General features: G+C 44.8%; 3 protein-coding genes across 4 annotated transcripts; 2 read left to right on the top strand and 1 right to left on the bottom strand.

The window, feature by feature from the left end:
- The first annotated feature begins 15,356 nt into the window (after nt 1-15,356).
- On the top strand, nt 15,357-16,148 carry LOC119340292. Its single transcript, XM_037612184.1, has one exon. It carries the CDS (start codon nt 15,447-15,449, stop codon nt 15,834-15,836), a length of 390 nt encoding a protein of 129 aa, XP_037468081.1. The 5' UTR covers nt 15,357-15,446; the 3' UTR covers nt 15,837-16,148.
- Nucleotides 16,149-16,277: 129 nt separating this feature from the next.
- Nucleotides 16,278-20,192, bottom strand: LOC119337825. Of its 2 annotated transcripts, none has more exons than XM_037610041.1 (6): nt 19,653-20,192; nt 18,896-19,009; nt 17,916-18,085; nt 17,739-17,816; nt 16,987-17,131; nt 16,278-16,887 (listed from the first exon to the last, which is right to left on the bottom strand). In XM_037610041.1, the coding sequence occupies exons 1-6, from the start codon at nt 20,112-20,114 to the stop codon at nt 16,480-16,482; spliced, it is 1,377 nt and encodes a 458-aa protein (XP_037465938.1). In that variant the 5' UTR covers nt 20,115-20,192; the 3' UTR covers nt 16,278-16,479. The 2 variants fall into 2 exon arrangements, with proteins under 2 accessions (XP_037465938.1, XP_037465940.1); XM_037610043.1 differs by having other exon boundaries at nt 18,896-19,023; nt 19,653-19,894.
- LOC119337826 lies at nt 20,057-21,835 on the top strand. Its single transcript, XM_037610044.1, has 2 exons — nt 20,057-20,265; nt 21,310-21,835. Exons 1-2 carry the CDS (start codon nt 20,213-20,215, stop codon nt 21,563-21,565), a joined length of 309 nt encoding a protein of 102 aa, XP_037465941.1. The 5' UTR covers nt 20,057-20,212; the 3' UTR covers nt 21,566-21,835.
- Nucleotides 21,836-21,930: the final 95 nt, after the last annotated feature.

Consider the following 21,930-nt stretch of genomic DNA (forward strand, 5'->3'; position numbering starts at 1 on the left):
TCGGAGCCACCCCGTCGCCCAAACCCGCCGCCGCCGACGCCCGTAGCCCCGCAGCCCCGCCGCCCCACACCATCCACCGGAACCGCCCCGCCTCGCCAGAGGTATACACCACCGCCCGCAGCCGTGGTCCATTTTAAAAAAAACGATCCGTTTTTTTATAAAACCCTAGTTTTTTTAGATTGGTTTATTTTTTTTCTGGTTTATTTTATTTAGCGAGCGTTCGCTCGTTCGTTCGTTTTAACGGACGAGTTCATCGTTTAGTTTCAGTTAGCGAACGTCCGTTCATTAAACTGTTCGTCAGTTTTTCTTTTTCTCGGATTTTCTGCGATTATTCCAGATCGCGATTTCTGATCTGATTTTCGTTTTAGTTTATGTTTTCGCTCATTTATCGGAATCAGGCGATTCAAGCACCTAGAGTTTCATCTCGAAACCCTCTTTCCGTTTAACCAACTCAAACAAGTTTTGCTACTGTAAAATTTGACTTAGGTCCAGATTAGTAAATGAAGCTCTTTTATTTTGCCGTTTGAGTTTCGTTGCTTCATTCGATTTGATTCTTTTTGCAAACCGGAGTTCTTAATTTGAACTTTCTGGTTAGTTCTTTTATTTGAGTTTTACCTGTGCATTATATGAGTACTTATTGTATGCTTGTTTGCTTGTTTGTTTGCGATAGAGTATCCGGAGTGCGCCGCTTGCTACTTCGAATCTCTAGGTTTCACGGATCATCAGCAAGGCAAGTAACACTTTGATCATACCTCTTTACTACCCAGTTTTATTGCATTAAGATCAACCCTCAAACAATCGCATGATTAGGATCTGATTAATATGTGGGTTTTGGGAAGTAGATGAGGTAGAACCTATTGTCCTGCTATAGTATCAAACCCTTGGGAGTTACTTGTACGTTTGCTTATATTGCCATGCTATGCTAGTAGACGTGGATTGGGTGAGTGTATCCATGACAGATGTGAGATTGTTATTTAATGGATTATTTAAGGTGGAAACTTTAATACACATCTGGGTGGATTGAGGCACCTGGGTATTCCAGCGATTGCCTGTTTTTTTATGGACCGCCACCCAGGCTCAAAGGGATCATGAGATTATTCATGCTAGAAACTTCCATGTGCAGCTACAAGCTACTATGGGCTCTAGCATGGTTGATTAAGTCATTTGAACTCTTACAGTGGTAGACTAGCAGATGTAGGGGATGTAGGTTGGTACTGTCTACCCGTTCGTAAGGTGTAAACGCTTCTGAAAGACTATGTCTCGGTCATCCGTTTGTCAAACACCATGTAGTGCGAGAAATCCAATGGAAGAGATCGAGTCTTGTGGGGAAAAGTGCGCAAACCTCTGCAGAGTGTATAAACTAATCATGGTTAGCCGTGTCCCCGGTTATGGACGTTTTGAGTATCTAGTACTTGGATTATCATGTGAATCTCATCATGTTACTTTAAATTAATTTGTTGGGTTTAATGCTGATGCTTAATTGGGATTGAGAGGATGACTATCTTTTCAATGTTTAACAACCACCATGATAGTTAAATAAAATTTATTCCTTTGCAGTAGGGAAAAATTGGCTTTATGCAAAACTGTAACCATAGAGCTTTCCACCAGCCATATACGCATGTAGTATAGCATATATGTGTTCATTACTCTCTATGTGTTACATTGCCAGTATATTCCATGTGCTAACCCGTTTCAGGCTGCAACGTTCATGTTGCAGACTTTTCAAACGACGAGTAAGATGCCTTAGGATCGTGGTCCTATACTCAGTGATGCCATTGGAGTTGATGGACTCACTTATCTTCCAAGCCTTCCGTTGTTATCGTTATTAGATGGCCTTAAGACATATTTATTGTAATAAGTTCTCCTTTGGAGATCTTCGATGTAATAAGTGTGTGATTGCTACTCTGTTATAAATCCTTTAAGTATTGTGCGTGTCAGCATTACTGATCCAGGGATGACACTGAAGCACAGAGATCAGACTGTTTGAGGTTTGGTCACTACAAGATGGTATCAGAGCACAAGTTGATTGTAGGACATGACCACTAAGCTAAAGCCTTAGATCACTACTCACTCTTCTCATTTCTGACTCCTCATCTTTTCTACTCTTTAGGATGGCGGATGCAATGAACAAGTTCACGCAACCGGATGAAGATACACCCTTTGGACGCCACTTGAAGGAAGTCACTAAGTACCTGAACATCGGAGTACCAAGCTTCACCGGGACCTACATTGCCACTCTACCAGAAGATGAATGTTGGATGATTCAAGTTCAAGTTCCAGGAAGGACGTTCATGCCAGTCACTGAGCCCATAGAGTTTTCCTTTGATGCACCAACCCGGAGTCTAGGAAAGAGCATGGCAGCCCACATCACAATGGGACGCATTGGAGAAGTTTACCACAATGATCTCAAGGATACTATCTACCAGATTTTTGGGCGCCGAGATGAGCAATGGGAGATGATCAACACCCGAAAGGATAGATCAATTGCAGCTTTCATCCAGGAGTTAAACCAGCACGTCCGTCGCCAGGAGAACCAGATGTGCGCAGGCATGATATATCTAAATAAGGCTATGACCAAGATCATGGAATTGGAGGAATAACTCAAGTCTATACGCGATGGATATGAGGAAGAAATAGCAACACTCATGGAGAAGAATGAAGATCTGAAGAAGAAGTTGAAGGTGTTTATGGGATTTCCCGCGACTGGAGGAGAAGACAATGATTGCACTTGTCCAGATAACTACATCATCATCGACGACACCGACTCGGACCCAGACGATAGCGATGATGACTATGTTGATGAAGCTGGAGCAGATATCATGGAGTCTTCAACGGAGCAGTTTTTCTAGTCGACCACCATAACAGTAGTAGTATTTCCCCCATTTATCTAGTATAGTCCGAGCACCTTTGTAACGACAGTTAGACCGTTGTATGCCCTTGTTTGAATTGAATGAAGTGATTTGTTTGCATTTGTCTCATGTGCATATCGGTAGTGTTTTCCCTCTAGACCTCATTCTATTCTATTCTCATCTTTTCTAAACCCTCAGATGCCTCCGAGACGTGGCAATGGATTTGCTTTTCCACCGGAGCTCACTCAGTTGATCCAGCAGCAGAATGCATTGATGCAGTTACTAGTCCAGAATCAGAATCGGGGGAACAACAACAACAACCCACTACCACCACCACCTGTTGCTCATTTAGCCCGTTTCTTGAGGCTAAATCCGCTGGTGTTTTCCAGTAGCACCGAGCCGATAGTTGCAGATGATTGGCTCTGCAAGACAGTAAGGGAGTTGACCACTACAGGATGCACAGATGCGGAGAAGGTGTGTTTTGTCGCACATCAGCTAGATGGACCCGCAGCATCATGGTGGGAGAATTTCACAGCCACGTATCCTATCAACACTGTCACATGGGATCAGTTTCAGCAGGCTTTCCGTACTGCCCATGTTTCAGCAGGAGCTATGGCCATGAAGAAGCGCGAGTTTTGCAATTTGCGCCAAGGAGGACATACTGTTGGCCAGTGTGTGGATGATTTTAGTAATCTTGCATGTTATGCCCCAGATGACGTTGCTATACATGCAGCTAAGCAGGAGAAGTTTCTGGAAGGACTGAATGATGAGCTGAGCATGCAGTTGATGGTAGCAACCTTCAACAATTACCAGGAGTTGGTAGATAGAGCTCTCACGATTGAAGGGAAGTAGCAGCAGATTGACAACCGCAAGAGGAAGTATGGACAAGGGAAGTACAATTATGGAGCTCAGCAAAAGCCTCGTTTTACCCCGAAGTCGGGAGGACAGTTTCAGCATACTCATGGAGGAGGGAGCTCGCACAATCATAATGGCCCAATGAATGGGAATGGGAATGGAGGAAGCAACAGCCAGAACTGTACCAACCCATCAACCCCAGCTAAGAGAGACCTGAGCCAAGTCACTTGTTTTAAGTGTTAGAAGACTGGACATTTTGCCAATGAATGTCCTGAAGCCTAGAATGGAAATGGCAATGGAAGCTCTGGGAAGAAGCCGAACCCTTTCAATAGGGGACAGGTGAACCACGTGAACATGGAGGAGGTTGAAGCCCAGCCAGATGCAGTAATAGGTAAGTTTTTGGTTAAGTCATTTACTGCAATCGTTCTTTTTGATACTGGTGCATCACATTCATACATATCAAAGGGATTTGTGGATAAGTATAAACTGCCAACCCAAGCCCTTAGGTCACCCATGTTAGTAACCTCGCCTGGAGCAGAGTATATGGCTAGTTTATGGTGTGATCGGTTGCCATTAAGGATTGGTAACTACGTGTTTCCCTCGGACCTAATAGTATTGGAATCGCAAGGATTGGATGTGATATTAGGCATGAATTGGTTATCTAAGTATGAAGGTAACATTGAATGCGCCAGTAAGTCGATTTTGCTTACCACCCCAGAAGGGAGAAGGATCAAGTATGTGTCCCGGCATGTGCCGAAGAGGACTCAAGTAAATTCCTTATCAGGAGTTGTACAGGAGGAAGTACCAGTTGTAAAGGATTTCCCTAACGTATTTCTAGAAGAGTTGCCAGGCATGCCACCGGATAGAGACATTGAATTTTTGATTGAGCTTTTGCCGGGCACAGGGCCAATATCTAAGAGACCATACAGGATGCCCGCACAAGATTTGGAGGAAATTAAGAAGTAGATTAAGGAGTTATTGGATAAAGGCTATATTCGCCCAAGTTCTTCACCTTGGGGATCGCCAGTACTTCTAGTGGAGAAGAAGGATGGATCATTGAGGATGGTTGTTGATTATCGAGGATTGAATGAAGTGACTATCAAGAACAAGTACCCACTGCCGATGATCAATGATTTGTTTGACCAGTTGCAAGGAGCTAAGGTATTTTCCAAGATCGATCTGCGATCAGGATACCACTAGTTGAAAATTCAAGAGCAGGATATACCTAAGACGGCTTTTACCACCAGGTATGGGCTGTATGAGTATACCATTATGTCATTTGGTCTGACTAACGCGCCTGCATATTTCATTAACATGATGAACAAGGTGTTTATGGAGTTTTTGGATAAGTTCGTCGTGGTGTTCATTGATGACATTTTGGTCTACTCGAAGAATCAAGAAGAGCATAAGGAGCATTTGTGTTTGGTACTATAGAAGCTCAGAGAACATCAGTTATATGCTAAGTTCAGCAAATGTGAGTTTTGGTTGAAGGAAGTTGGATTCCTCGGACATGTTATATCCGGAGAAGGAATAGCAGTAGACCCCACCAAAGTTATCACTGTGACAAATTGGGTAGCACCAACAATAGTTGGAGAGATCCGGAGTTTTCTTGGACTTGCAAGATATTACCGGAGGTTCATAGAGAATTTCTCGAAGATTGCGAAGCCCATGACGGAGTTGTTGAAGAAGGATACCAAGTTCAAATTGACTGAGGAATGTGAGGCTAGTTTCCAGGAGCTGAAGAAACGTTTGGTTACATCACCCGTGTTGATTCTGCCTGATCAGCGCAAGGATTATGAAGTATATTGCGACGCTTCTCGTCAAGGACTTGGAGCAGTGCTTATGCAGGAGGGAAGAGTTGTTTCGTATGCCTCACGATAGCTTAAGCCCCATGAGTTGAATTATGCTACCCATGATTTGGAGTTAGCAGCCGTAGTGCATGCATTGAAGACCTGGAGACATTTTCTTATCGGAAATCATTGTGAGGTGTACACGGATCACAAGAGTTTGAAGTACATTTTTACACAGAAGGAGTTAAATCTCAGGCAAAGGAGATCGTTGGAACTCATCAAAGATTATGATATGAGATTGCATTATCACCATGGAAAGGCTAACATAGTAGCCGATGCGTTGAGCCGCAAGAGCCATGTCAACACTCTCATGACCGGAGAGTTACCAAGGGAGTTAGTTGAGGATCTTCGTGAGCTATGTTTGGAGATAGTTCCGAGAGGCTATGTTGCAGCATTGGAGATTCAGTCGACTTTGATGGATAAGATTAGAGAAGCTCAGAAGACAGACAAAGAGATTGCCTCTATAAAGGAGCGGATGAGCAAAGGAAAAGCTAAATGATTTCATGAGGATGAGCATGATACCTTATGGTTTGAGGATCGCGTTTATGTACCTAATTACCCGGAGATCAGGAAGTTGATTCTGCAGGAGGCTCATGATTCGCCATATTCGATTACCCAGGAAATACCAAGATGTACCTGGATTTGAAGGACACTTTCTGGTGGACCGGAATGAAGAAGGATATTGTGGAGTACGTAGCAGTTTGTGATGTATGTCAGAGAGTGAAGGCAGATCATCAGAAGCCAACAGGATTGCTACAGCCATTGCTGATACCTGAATGGAAGTGGGATAAACTAGGCATGGATTTTATCACAGGTTTGTCCAGGACTCGTTCAGGCTATGACTCGATTTGGGTTGTAGTCGATCGTTTGACGAAGGTAGCTCATTTCATCCCAATAAAGACCACTTACACCAGTGCTAAGTTGGCAAAGATATACATGACCAGGATCGTATGTCTGCATGGAGTTCCGAGGAGCATTGTATCAGATAGAGGAACCCAGTTTACCTCAAAGTTCTGGAATCAGTTGCACGAAACTTTGGGTACCAGGCTAGAGTTCAGTACAACCTTTCATCCGCAGACAGATGGACAGACCAAGTGAGTCAATCAGATTTTGGAGGATATGTTGAGAGCTTGTGCGCTAGATTATGGATCTAGTTGGGACGACAATTTTCCATATGCAGAGTTCTCTTACAACAATAGTTATCAATCTAGTTTGAAGATGGCCCCTTTCGAAGCCTTGTACGGAAGGAGGTGTAGGACCCGGTTGTTGTGGGATGAGGTTGGAGACCGCCAGTTGTTTGGACCAGATTTGATTAAGGAGTCTGAACAGAAGGTGAAGTTGATTCGCAATAGGCTCAAGGTAGCCCAGTCCAGGCAGAAGAGCTATGCAGATTCAAAACGCAAGGAGACAGCTTATGAAGTCAGAGGCAGAGTTTATCTTTGTGTATCTCCACTTCGAGGAGTTAAGCGCTTTGGAGTTAAGGGAAAGTTAGCGCCACGCTTTGTGGGACCATACGAAGTTTTGGAGCGTATGGGAGAAGTTTCTTACAAGTTGGAATTGCCCGAAGGATTGTCAGGAGTTCATGACGTGTTCCACGTTTCCCAGTTGAAGAAGTCCCACGCAGAGATGGCTGATATACCGCTGAGAGATACAGTGCCTCTGGAGGCGATTCAGTTGGATAGTGATTTAACTTACGAGGAGAAACCAGTCAAGATTCTCGAGTATGCCAGCCGAGTCACCCGCAGCAAGGTTATCAAGTTTTGCAAAGTTCAGTGGAGCCACCACACCGAGGATGAAGCCACCTAGGAGCGAGAGGAAGATCTGCTGAAGGACCACCCTCACCTATTTTCTAGCCAACCCGAATCTCGAGGACGAGATTCATCTTAAGGGGGGGAGGTTTGTAACATCCCAAATTTTCAATTTGGAATGTTATACACTAGATCATCATTGCATATCATATTTTATTGCTTTTGGCTTGATCCTAGAAATTTTACACAACTCAAGGACCCTCGGAGAGAGTTGGGAATTTCGTTATTTTCATATTTGAGTTTTCTCAAATTTTGAAAATAGGATCATTTGATTTATTTTATTTTATCTTCAATTATTTCTATTATTAAAATGTGAGAGAGGGAATAAAATGAATTTCCCAAAATAAAGAAATATTGAGGATTTAATAAAAAAAATCAAATAAGTTTTATTTCGGAGTTTTTGGCTATTTTATTTGAATCTAGGAAAAATTGCACGTTTTTCAAAACTGCATTTTAGGGCCAAGAAAATGTTCATCTCGTCCTAAATATTTTATTTAGGCGGTGAAAATTTGTTTTGGCATTTTTTAGAATTTTATTTTATTTTCTAGGATTTTTTTCTGTTCTGCGGAATTGTTTTTAAAAAAGTTGTCAGCGCCCAACTGGGTAGAAGCCGAGCCGAGTCGGCCCAGCTCCCCGCACCGCCGTCTCCTTTAGGAGACCGCGCGACCGCCGCCGCCGCTCGGACCCCGAGTCTGACCGAGACTCCCCCGCCGCCTTGCCCCTCCCCCAAGCCACCACCTCCCCCTCCTTTAAATACTCCCCCCACCCCGCCGCCAAACGCCGTCTCGCCCACCGCCACCGTACCCGCTCGCTGCCGGAGTCGCCCCGCTGCCCAAGGCCGCCGTCGCCGCCGAACCCGCCGCCACCGACGCCCGCAGCCCCGCCGCCCCACGTCGCCCCGCCAGAACCGCCCCGCCTTGCCGGAGCGCCTAGCCGGAGGTATACACCGCCGCCCGCCACCGTGGTCCGGTTTTCAAAAAAAATCGATCCGTTTTTTTAGAAAACCCTAGTTTTTTTAGATTGGTTTTTTTCCGGTTTATTTTATTTAGCGAGCGTTCGCTCGTTCCATCGTTTTAACGGACGAGTTCATCGTTTAGTTTCAGTTAGCGAACGTCTGTTTGTTAAACTGTTCGTCAGTTTTTCTTTTTCTCGGATTTTCCGCGATTATTCCAGATCGTGATTTCTGATCCGATTTTAGTTTTAGTTTATCTTTTTGCTCGTTTATCGGAATCAGGCGATTCAAGCGCCTAGAGTTTCGTCTCGAAACCCTCTTTCCTTTTAACCAACTCAAATAAGTTTTTGCTACTGTAAAATTTGACTTAGGTCCAGATTAGTAAATGAAGCTCTTTTCTTTCGCCGTTTGAGTTTCGTTGCTTCGTTCGATTTGATTCTTTTTGCAAACCGGAGTTCTTAAGTTGAACTTTCTGGTTAGTTCTTTTATTTGAGTTTTACCTATGCATTAGATGAGTACTTATTGTATGCTTGTTTGCTTGTTTGTTTGCGATAGAGTATCCGAAGTGCGCCGCTTGCTACTTCGAATCTCTAGGTTTCACGGATCATCAGCAAGGCAAGTAACACTTTGATCATACCTCTTTACTACCCAGTTTTATTGCATTAGATCAACCCTCAAACAGTTGCATGATTAGGATCTGATTAATATGTGGGTTTGGGGAAGTAGATGAGGTAGAACCTATTGTCCTGTTATATTATCAAACCCTTGGGAGTTACTTCTACATTTGCTTATATTGCCATGCTATGCTAGTAGACGTGGATTGGGTGAGTGTATCCATAACAGATGTGAGATTGTTATTTAATGGTTTATTTAAGGTGGCAACTTTAATACACATCTGGGTGGATTGAGGCACCTGAGTATTCCAGCGATTGCCTGTTTTATGGACCGCCACCCAGCCTCAAAGGGATCATGAGATTATTCATGCTAGAAAGTTCCGTGTGCAGCCACAAGCTACTATGGGCTCTAGCATAGTTGATTAAGCCGTGTGAACTCTTACAGTGGTAGACTAGCAGATGTAGGGGATGTAGGTTGGTACTGTCTACCCGTTCGTAAGGTGTAAACGCTTCTGAAAGACTATGTCTCGGTCATCCGTTTCTCAAACACCATGTAGTGCGAGAAATCCAACGGAGGAGATCGAGTCTTGTGCGGAAAAGTGCGCAAACCTCTGCAGAGTGTATAAACTAATCATGGTTAGCCGTGTCCCCGGTTATGGACGTTTTGAGTATCTAGTACTTGGATTATCATGTGAATCTCATCATGTTACTTTAAATTAATTTGTTGGGTTTAATGCTGATGCTTAATTGAGATTGAGAGGATGTCTATCTTCTCAATGTTTAACAACCACCATGATAGTTAAATAAAATTTATTCCTTTGCAGTAGGGAAAAATTGGCTTTATGCAAAACTGTAACCATAGAGCTTTCCACCAGCCATAGATGCATGTAGTATAGCATATCTCTGTTCATTACTCTCTATCTGTTACATTGCCAGCATATTCCATGTGCTGACCCGTTTTCGGGCTGCAACGTTCATGTTGCAGACTTTTCAGACGACGAGTAAGATGCCTTAGGATCATGGTCCTATACTCAGTGATGTTGTTGGAGTTGATGGACTCACTTATCTTCCAAGCCTTCCGCTGTTATCGTTATTAGATAGCCTTAAGCCATATTTATTGTAATAAGTTCTCCTTTGGAGATCTTCGATGTAATAAGTGTGTGATTGCTACTCTATTATAAATCCTTCAAGTAATGTGCGTGCCAGCGTTACTGATCCAGGGATGACACTGAAGCACAGAGATCAGACTTTTTGAGGTCTGGTTGCTACAAGAGGACTTAGACTCGAAGTCCAATCCTATTCCTACTAGGACTCCTTCCTTATTTGCCTTCCCTAGCCACATGGGCTTTTGAGTACTTGGTGCGCCTAGCCCAATAAGGCCAGGGCACCTCCCCGCAGCCCATTCTAGCCCTTGGGTCACGGTGAACCCACTTGTGGACTTCCGGACACCTCCGGAATCCTCCGGAATCTTCTAAAAGCTTCCCGGTACAACGCCGAAAAAACTGCACCTTTTTCCGGAACCCAAAACATGACTTCCTATACATAAATATTTACCTCTCGACCATTCCGAGATTCCTCGTGACGTCCGAGATCTCATCCGGAACTCCGAATAACATTTGGTTACCACTCATCAAATATCACAATACTACTCTAGCGTCAACGAACGTTAAGCATGCGACCCTACGGGTTCGAGAACTATGTAGACATGACCGAGAAACATCTCTGGTCAATAACCAATAGCGGAACCTGGATGCCCATATTGGCTCCTACACATTCTACGAAAATCTTTATCGGTCAAACTGTTATGACAACATACGTAATTGTCTTTGTCATTGGTATGTTACTTGCCCGAGATTCGATCATTGGTATCTTCATACCTAGTTCAATCTCGTTACCGGCAAGTCTATTTATTTGTTCCGTAATGCATCTTCTTGCAACTAACTCATTAGTCACTTTGCTTGCAAGGCTTCTTATGGTGTGTGCATTACCGAGAGGGCCCAGAGATACCTCTCCGATACTCGGAGTGACAAATCCTAATCTCGATCTATGCCAACCCAAAAAACACCTTCGGAGATACTTGTAGAGAATCTTTATAATCACCTAGGTACATTGTGATGTTCTATGGCACACAAGGCATTCCTCCAGTATCCAGGAGTTGCATAATCTCATAGTCGGAGGAATATGTATTTGACATGAAGAAAGCAATACCAATAAAACTGAACGGTCATAATGCTAAGCTAATGAATGGGTCTTGTCCATAACATCATTCTCCTAATTATGTGATCCCGTTTATCAAATGACAATACATGTCTATGGTTATGAAACTTAACCATCTTTGATCAACGAGCTAGTCTAGTAAAGACTTACTAGGGACATAGTATTTTGTCTATGTATCCACGCATGTATCAAGTTTCCACTTAATACAATTCTAGCATGATAATAAACATTTATCATGAAATAAGGAAATATCAGATAACAACTTTTTTATTGCCTTTAGGGCATATTTCCTTCACTAACCCCAACTCCAGCAGATAGTAACCCAGTTCCATTTGACACAACACCGTCTCCACCATAGAGCACCCAAACATGAGCAGTTAGTAAGGCAACTTTGTGCCCAAATCACGAGGACCACCACTCCGAACCCCAAGTCAATGCTTAAAGTAGAAGAAGAATTGTTCTCAGGTCAGGTTATGTAGCTATGGTTCATACTCCTTTGCTCTTGCATCACTATATTTACTCATACCAACTAATTTCAAATTTGAAGGATGTAATTGGAACTCCAATGGTGCAACAGGTATGTTTTAAACCCGTTTCTTTAACATGTTTGCTGTTGTAACTTGCTCTATGTCGATTTCAGTTTCAATTGAATAAACAGTTATGTTCTCATGCCATGCACATTACAAGTGTTGTTATTGCTGTGTAGTTTCCCACACTTATATTTTGTCTATGCTGCTTTGTCTTAAATACATATGATTTGAATTGTCTCTATCTTGATTTGGCAACATAAACTAGAATGATATAGACCATACAGTGACCATACTACATAGATATATGTTTGTTTCATGTTGTTATCGTGTCCGCCTTACTACTGAACTGGTTTACCAAAATGAGTTTCATATACAACATAGTAAACCTGTGATTTGTCTGTTTGTTTCTCTTTTAGAATGTGGATAAAATATTGGATAAGGTTCAATGGTAAAGGAAGTAATCAGATAAGGTTCAACATAGTGAGACATCCCTGTTGGTCTCCAAGAAAGCTGATAAAAACTATATTGAAGACAATGAGACAACCCCAAAGTCTTGTCTTGATGTAGTGTTCGAGTTACTGGCCACTACTGTTGGCACCAGCTCTTTGAACTTGCTGCCTGAATCAGTTCGGCTTCTTGAGTCTCAACTTCAAGTTGAAGGACATCGATCAAATGTTTTGCGATAGGAAGCCGAAGGACTGAGGAAGTCCCTGCGGAATTCAGATGCATACTTTATGGTGCAACAGCAAGCGCTGGAGGATTTAAGCGCCAAACATGACAAAGTTAATAAGCTTGCTAAGCGTCTTGCCAGCATTATGGGTACCCAGGATATTGTTTCTCGAGCTCTTCTGAAGTGGTTTTAGTTTTGGACTTGTTTTGCTGCGGCGTTTATTTGAACTGGTCGCCAACTTTGACAACCGGTGTATGTGATATGCTGCTTTGTTCCCTATATTTGCACTGGTGGCGAACTTTGATGCCCAGTGGATGTAATATGTGTAATAGCCGTGATAGCCTAGCATAAGTCGCTTGCTTATTTATTTCCTTGTTGTCTTGTTTATTTGTTTGCTTGTAGTCAGTGCAGTTCTTTTTCCGCAGTTTGCTAGTGGCTGCAATAACCTATTTTTTAAAACTAGGCCACAATAACCATGGGCTACATATTTACTGTAGTGACCATGGGCCTCCTACGGGCCGTAGAAACATTGGGCCTTCTACGGGCCGTAGAAACAATGGGCCTTCAATGGGGCATAGCATCAATGGGCCTTCTATGGGCCGTATGATCGATTGGCCAAACATGGGCCAATAACGAATCGCATTATGGGTCATAAACGAGCTAGAGTTAGAAACATCCGTTCATGGGCCGACCATAACGGGTCGTCGTTAATCGGTGGTATTTGACAACGCTATGAAAATGTCCCAACGGATTAACAGGCCACAAACGGTCCGACTGTAACCACGAATTGAATTTAGCCCACGAGCAGAAAAGGCCAGTAACGGGTCGTAAGTAACCGAATGCTGGAAATGAGTCCAAGAATAAATGGGCCCTGGGAAGGCCGAAAGGTAACACGGGCTGGAAACGGTCCAATGGAATAATGGGCCTTTAATGGGTATAAAGTGATACACTATTCATTACGGGCCAGTTTCACCACGGGCCGTTAATGGGCCAAGAGTTACAAAGGGACTCATATGGGCCGAAATACATCATGGGCCATACATGGGCCGGAATTTACAATGGGCTGGAATCATATTGGTCGGCCCAGATGACGCTACTGGGCCTAATTCGGATAGGCCATAATAGGCCGTGACTTAGCGGACTATAAATGTGCTATATGCGAACATGCCGTTAACAGGCTTTCCGTGGGCCGGCCCGCTACCTTTTGACAAAGTCAAACGAGTCGGCCTTTTCACCAGAATGGGCCTCTGTTGGGTCGTGCCACGTGTCGACGTATCATAGGCGCCTTCGGTCCAATGAGTGGATGACATTTGTCCCAACGGTGAGCCGACACATGGTTTCTCTGGCCGTTGAGAATTTTACATGTGGGAAAATCCCCATTGGTCCGAGCTGTTAATGGGTTATCGGATCCAAAAACCCGATAGCTTAACGACGACCCGCTACGGTGGATGCCATGTGCCGTTCACCCTTGACGAAAGCACTTCTATGATGCGTGATTTATCGTCATGGAAGTGGACACTTCCGTGATGATAATTTTGGTAATGTCATGGAACACTTCTATGACAACACAGGTATGACTATCTTGATTCTGTCATAAAATCGTTATGGATGTACATGCATGATAGAAAACGTGACCTACTGTGACAAACACGTATCATCACGGAAGTGTATTTTTTTTGTAGTGTTTGGACCGACGATGAAGACAACCAAAGGTAGAGGAGGTCACATCGCTGCGTGACTGGCGCCATGGCCACACACACGTCGTCCCAAGGCACCCGCTCAAGATCCACCTCACAGCCACGCCTCCAAGCTGTGACGGAGGGACGCCCGCTGCCGGCATCATCCCCCGCACGGGCTTTGCCCAGCCGGTATCCGGTGGCGGCGGGAGGGGAGGCAGAAGGAAGGGGCGGGAAGGCGGACGGGAGGCGGAGGAGACCGGATGGGATCTAGAGGGGTGGGGAGGCGGAGGGGAGGGGAGGTGGAGGGGATCGCTAGGGAGGGGGGGGGAGGCGGCACACACGCAGCGACTATAGCATGTATATTAATCCTAAGTTAACGGTGAATGATATGCAAAGGGCACATAGTGGGATCATCACCACGCCACACACTGTAATTTTTTCCCTCTCTCTTGGCAAAACAACAACATATTTTTGGTCTGGATTACAATCATCACCCCCTCGATTCGATTTCTGTTCGATATACCTTTTAACGTGTTGTTTTTTCCTATAAATTTTTACAAGTTGCAACAATTGTATGTATGAACTTATAGCTAGTAGATTAAATCTTATTTAAATATATTTACATGTATGTGTTTTGGCAAAATGTGGGGGCATTAGCTAGTATTTTAACCTCTAATTATGTATACTTCATGTCTTCATTCACTTCAGAATTTAACCACTGATGATGTCTGACGATGTGTTTTAGAATTTGGAAATGCAAGATATCATTCTCATGTATTTTTGTTCTTTGTTTTTTTATTATATAAAAAACTTACCGTTACGTTTCGTTTTCATACATCGACTTTCGTTATGTCTGAAATCGGTGTTACAAGTTGTGAAACACAACCTTATTGAATATGTCAGTGCTTGAATTTTTTTTATGCCATGGTTAAGTGGTGCATCATGGTAACATTAGCTCCAACTTTGTCTCTATCGGGACATGGTGATCCCACTCCTCCTCCTCAGCGATGAGGACGACAACCTCCTCATACATCATCAATTTCTCTTTCTTCAAGAGTCCAGCCGCATGGGCCTGGCCGTCGTTGCACGATGGCGTCGAAACTACTACCCACACGATACTGATGCACGATCTCCTCCTCAGCGATGGCGTGCCCGTGCCCGTGCGTGGGCTGGCATGATGGACAGCACTGGCCAAGTGTCCGCCCGCCCCCTTGTCAGCTGCCACCTCCCTCCCTCCCTCCCTTTCCAATTTCCCTCCCCTCCCTTTCCCGCCCCGTTTTCCCTCCACCAAACCCCAATATATCCCCCTCCCCCTCCCCTCTCGCTCAATCTCCTCCCGCACCAAAAACCCGCGACCCAAATCCCGCAGCATCTCCACGAATCCTCCCAACCTCGACCACCAGATCCGCCCCGACCTCGCGCATGGCGCACCCGGCCGAGGACCGCCGCCTCCGCTCCCCGCAGCCGTCGGCGCGCTGCGACCACGAGCACCACAACCGCTTCCTCCGCCCCGGCGCGCTCGCCAGGCTCCGCGACTCCAAGATCGTCGCGCGCTCCCTCCGCTCCGCCGCCTCCGCGCGCCTCCTCTCGCCCTCCTCGCCCGCCCCCTTGTCACCCACGCACGCCGCGGAGACCGGCGTGCCGCACTTCGTCGGGGGCGCGCGCGGCGGCATGCGGTACCCGCTCCGGAAGAAGCTCGCCGCCGCCAGGGGCGTCGTGTTCCTGCCCCCGCCGCCCATGTCGCCGGGCGCCATGGAGGCCTTCCTCGGCGCCTTCGCCGCCGCGCCGTCCGAGCTCCTCGCCGCGCACTGATAGGCCGCTGCGGGATGCGTTCGGGGGCGGCGCAGTCGGAGCTGGATGCTGCCTACTGAAGACCAACTATTTGTGCCGCTCGGCTGCTGTCTAGGCTTCGTTAGATCTGTGTAGATGCTTCTTTCTTTTTTCCTTTCTTTTAGGAGCTGCAACTTTTTTTCAGATGTAGGAAGTGCAACCTTGGGAGTAGAAAATATCTGTGTAATCTTTTATGTAAAAAAAACAAAGGTCTGTGGTCTTGACCTCTAAATAATCTTCTGTAATGTATGCATCTTCATCTCTAAATAATCTAATGTAATGTTTGGATCTTCATCTCTAAATAATCTTTTGTAATCTGGGTCTTCATCTCTGATTGCTCTCCCAAAATTGCTCCATCAAGCATATGTATACACAGTTTAAAATCGCGCATATGTACACAGTTAAAAATCGCAAGCACAAAGCTCTCACAAAACTGCTTCAGTTTTCATTTAGTTGGATACATCGATGCCGCCACCGTGCTCCTCATATGATGCAACTATTCTTTTGTTACACAACCCATCATTTCTTCCCTTGAACTGTATTTTTTTTCCGGGAATTTCTCCCCTTGTATTTAGACAACCACTGATACATACAACACTCCAAAACAACACAAGAACCGTCATCACTAGCCCTTGCTCAGGTATTTACTCGCAAGGGCGACAGACTTGGCGTCGATATCATTCATCAAGTAATCCCTTTCAGTGCGGCGTCGGTGCTGCCTCTCCCTCCTGGCCCTCTTCGGCGCCAGCCTTGCGTCCCTCTCCACATACGCTAGCCTGAACCTCTCCGCGATTGGTATTTCAGGCGGAGCATTTGGAAGAGGTGGAGCAGCAGCTATTCTTCGAGGGGCAGCAGAAACTGCCCATGTTTTCGGATCAATGTCTTGTACCACAGAATGGTCTAGTGGTAAGCTTGCCAATGCTTCACTTGGGGTCTTGGATCCACCGAGGTCAAGGAGTGATGGCTTCGGGTTGACGATAACACGAGGACACTCCACGGCAAGTATTTCCTTCGAGTTATCATCTATCTTGGGCTATAATAAGACGCACAAAAGACGAAACATAATGGGCACATTAATTGATTGTGAAATGCAAAATTCATTGTTTGGAGATGAGAGAACTTGCATGCTTACCCAGACTAGCCATCTTAAAGACTGTGCGCCACTGCCAAAATCTACTGCTTCAAGCTCCTCCCATGAGTCCTCTTCAAGGGTATTCAGTTTGGGTTTCAGGAGATTGACACACCCACGGGCAGTGAATTCGCTTCTTGGACAGCCTCTGCAATAGTGGGATTTAAGCCTTTTTCATATCCTGCTACGTGGAATACTATGCAGTCAAATTGAAAGCTACAATAATCGCCAGCAGGGGCAAATAACAACTTCCTTCCAAGGTTTGAATTAGTTAATTAAGCTTGTAGGACAATTATTTTTCAATTCCAAACTGCACACATTTCATTTCAGTAACTCAAATGTTAACAGAGAACACACACGGTACATGACAATGTGCTTACATATTGACAAATTGACATCAAATCCAATGCATCATTTTTCCCTTTTGCTAATTGTCAGTTACACATGAAGAACAAGCTAATTTTAACTTCCAAATTGCATACATTTGATTTCAGCAACTCCAACACTCGAAATTTAAAAGCCCTGCGTTTGCAAGTTTCATGGGACTGAATTCAACCATGGTACAGCCTTACAGGTAGGAATTGACCGGTGCACTGCATCCACACACTTGACTTATCCACAAAGAATAGAGGCAAAAACATGGCAATCACAGGCAAGCAGATGAAGTTATCCTCAAGCCTAAGGACCAGAGAAGTAAAACATCGCTATAAAGTATAAAGTAACCCTAAGCTTGTAGATGCATTTATGGGTCATACCCGCATCTTAATATCTCCAGGGATGGGCAGTGGCATATAATTTCTGAAACGGCAGCAGCAGTTATTTTTTCACATCGACTGCAAAGGAAGATATGTCATAAATATAAAGCAACCATTAACCGGACTGTCTGTTTAGCTTTCACGAAAGAATAGCTGACACAGAGCACCAAAGCTTACCTAATATCAACTGCCCATAAGTTACTACAAGTACGTGCCACAGTAGCCAGGCCAACATCAGTAACCTCAGACCCAGATATATCTAGGATCTTCCAGGAGCTATCAACAAGAGAAACCAGAACATCGTCATTCAGTAATCTTCTCCTCCTCGCGATAGACATAATTGCCAACTGTATCATACAATTAACTCAATTATTACTGTAACAACTTACATGTATAGGTATGGACAGATAACTAGATAATAACAGTGTGTTGAAGAAAGTGACACGAAACAAGGTAAATATACCATCAATATTTCACTAATACCGAAATTGGCACTTAAACTGCACATCAGACAGAACATATTGGATTTGCTATTAGCTGCTATTCTATAAGCAAGTCAAATAATAATAATAATCTCATGTCGTCAAACAATCTTTCCCTAACTGTTGGCCAATACTCGGATCTTGCTGCGTTCGCTTCTAAAGTTCCTAATTTCAAGGTGCGTGTCTTCTGTGCTATTTAGCTCATCAAGATTCATGATTCCACATCACGCAAAGAAAGAAAAATATAGGTTTTCAGTGTTGCTTGAATACATCTCCATGCTTGAAGTGTTACAAATAAAGCAGAAAGAGACTGTACTATGTAGCAGAAGAAATCGGCATTTCAAACCACCGTCTAAAAGGAATAACAAGGGGGAGTATGTAATCTAATAGTACTGGCAGGCACAAGGTTCTTGTGGTTGATGAAATGGGCCCCCATTCTGATGCTCTCCTTTAAGAATACATACATTGTTCCTCATACTTTCCATAGTTTTTGTTTGATTATAAGTCTAAAACTACCTAGACGAACAGCACATTTTCCCCAATGGCTTACTTTCTAAATTTACTGGGTTTCAGCTAGAAGTAAAAAATGAACTAGCTATTTAAGTAATTACATCTTGACTACAGAGTGTATTCAGCATTAAGGCAAAAACGCCGACCATAGATGTAAATAGGTACCTTTATGTGTGGTGGGAAGAAGGCAGTAAATTCAGAAATATCATTGATAATATCTTCAAGATGCTGACCAAGGACGCCAATGCACAAACTAACCAATTTCCGAGGCCTGGCCTTCTTCATGGGAGAATCTGAATTAGTTCAAATTTAAAATTTATCACTTTGCAGATAATAAATCAAATCCATAGTACAATCTAAAATAACGAGAAACAGAACTCAGGTGTTCCAATCTACTATATGCCCCTGGACAAAGGTCAACGTCAATGAATTAACTCAATCCCTGAAGCAACTAGTTGGAACTTGCAAGCGCGTGTACTCTACTAGCTAGCAACAGGGGAATCCCGCAGTTCTAGTTGCTTATTGCAAGATGAAACTTATTAAGCATTCCACCTAGACACCATTAATGGAACAACCGAACTGAATCTTCAATCGCATCCATTGCACCTTCCCTGGAGACCAATGCCCTCATCTGTTTTACCACCTCAGAAAGCTCACGGTCTATTTTCCTATCCCAGGCTGAGCAACTAACACAAGCTTCTCATGTTCACCGCTAGAAAGTAGAAACATCCCATCTCTAATGAAAAGATAGCACAGTTTCAAAAAGAAAAGAAACGAAAAGTAGCAGGAACTCTGATTATGCAGACCCTAAGCACGCTTTTTATTGTAAACCAATGAATGATATGCAACCATGACTGACAGCACATAGAGCACATGATTTAAGGAAATCATTAAATACAGGGAAGAGAAACAGGGAGCTCACAGAAGCTGGCCGCTGGCGGCGTGCTCGTGGGCTTCCGGCGCGGCGTGACCTGGACGCCGCTGAACGACGCGGCGAGCTCGGCGACCACCGACTTCCCGTTCTCCATCGCCTGTCAAACCCTTGGAAACCGGGGAGGGCTAGGTCGAGGGTAACCGGGGCGGAGGCGGTGCGGGGTGGGCGCTCGCGCGGCGCTGCGGCCGTCAGGGGAGGAGCAAGCAGGAACCGCCGGGGAGAGGCGGCGGAAGGGGGGAGCGGTGGCGGTGGCGGTGGAGAGGAAGCCGGCGGGGGCGGGGCGGGGGAATCGGGAGCTAGGAGGGAGGCGGCTCCTAGGGATACCGACACCAGAAAGAAAACGGTTCGGCCTGCTCCCTCCTTCATCCCTTCCTCGAGCCCCGACCCTTCTCCCTCCCTCCTCCGCCGCGGCCGCCCCCCGCCCGCCTCCGAGATCCGGCCTCCCCCCATCCTCGCGACGCCCAGCTCGCTACCTCCATCCACCGCCCGTTCGTACGCAGGTTGATCCGCCGCCGCGTCACGGCAACGGGCCCCGCCGCAAGCAAGCAATGGACCGAGTCGGCAGCGGCGAGAAGCACCTCGAGGACTGCACCGTCGCCAAGTTAGTCACCCGGCTCTCCCTTCCCTGCGCCCAACCTTGTGATTTTTGCTGCCGCTTCGGTCAAGATCGATGTAGTGCCTGCCTAGGTATGGGTTTCGCGGGCGGCCGCAAGGTGTTCGTTGAAATGCTCCAACGCCAGGAATTCCCCACACGCGTCAGAGTGGCACGAAATACGCATTATGCATTTATGCCTAGTTGATTGATAGTTCCCTGTTGCTACAAGGTCACAAGTCAGAAATGGTATCAGATTCACCAAACCAACTTATGGGCATGGTACGACATAAATTTTCCAGCGTACCGACTCACAGATGTGATTTGAGCATCAGACACACCATGCTTCCGGTACTCTACTGTCATATACCTTAACCATCACTGGAATTTTGTTGGTACATTCTGTTAGATGTGCACTGGCATATGGTCATGTACTATTGGGATGTGCATGGCCATGTTATTGAATTGTGTAGACAGTATGGAGAAAAGTTCGGTGTACACCTGCTGTAGATTTGTAGACTTTACGCTGTAGTATGCTCAAGAAAAGGTGGCTTGGATTTAGCAGTCACATTATGCCTAGTTTCCTGTTGTTGGGGTAGTATTTCTTGATCCATGCCTCCAGTTGCTTTTTGCCATCAGATTCACGAAACCTGAATTTATGATTTTGGCATAGTAACTCATAGATGTGATTTGGGCATTGAGCACAGTAGCACACCATGCCTCCAGTTACTCTACCGTCATTCCTCGACCATCACTGGAATTTCTCTGGTACATCCGGTGAGTTGTGCACCGGCATATGGTCATATGCTATAGGATGTGCACGGCCATGTTAGAATAATGAATTGTGTAAACTGTGTGCAGTTAAAAGACCAGTGAACATGCGCTGTAGATTTTTGGACTTACCGTACTAAACTTAGCACCAATAAATGGCAAGTGTAGATTTGTAGACTTTGCATATATGTCTAGAAAAAGATAGACTATAACCAGCAGCTCTTTAGGCAGCACGTTTGCTTGGAACATGTTATGCTGATTCAGTTTCACATGCGCATGCAGTGCCCTCGGAACTTGGGTCTTCTCTGTTGCTGGTGCTCTCCTTGCTATTCCTGTGGGCATAAAGCGGAAGTCCTTCGCTCCTCTGGTGTTCTTTGGGACTACTGGAACTATGCTTGACATCATCATGGGCATTAGCCAGTGTGAGAGGGAGCATGCTGAGCGGCAGATGAAGCTTCTAGAAGCGCAAAACCTTGCAACGAATGCTTCAGTAGAGGGTGAAAGCTTGACTGATTCCTTTGCCAATGTGGACAAGTGAAATCTGGCCTGGTGTGGGTTTTCTTTCATGAACTCCTGAGTTTCATTGTCATGGTCCTTTGGAAACATTGTTGTTCTTCCTATTTCCAAATAATGTGTATCGAAGCAATGGTCACTGTGAGTCAGTATTAGTCAAGATGACAGTTGAAAGGCCATCTAAGTCCCTAATGTGTTCTTGGGGTCGATGACACATGATTCTGTTGGACTAACGATTTAATTGAGAATATTACACAGATATTTAGTCCATTGGGTCAGGGCCCATTACCACTCATTAATCTGATTTCGTTTTCTTTTGTGTCCTTTCCAAGTTTTAAGGGTGTGTCTTAATCTGGTTTTTCATTTTATTCCCACTTCTATCTTTTCATT

The sequence above is a fragment of the Triticum dicoccoides genome, chromosome 7B (genome assembly GCF_002162155.2).
Source record: "Triticum dicoccoides isolate Atlit2015 ecotype Zavitan chromosome 7B, WEW_v2.0, whole genome shotgun sequence".
NCBI lineage: Eukaryota > Viridiplantae > Streptophyta > Magnoliopsida > Poales > Poaceae > Triticum > Triticum dicoccoides.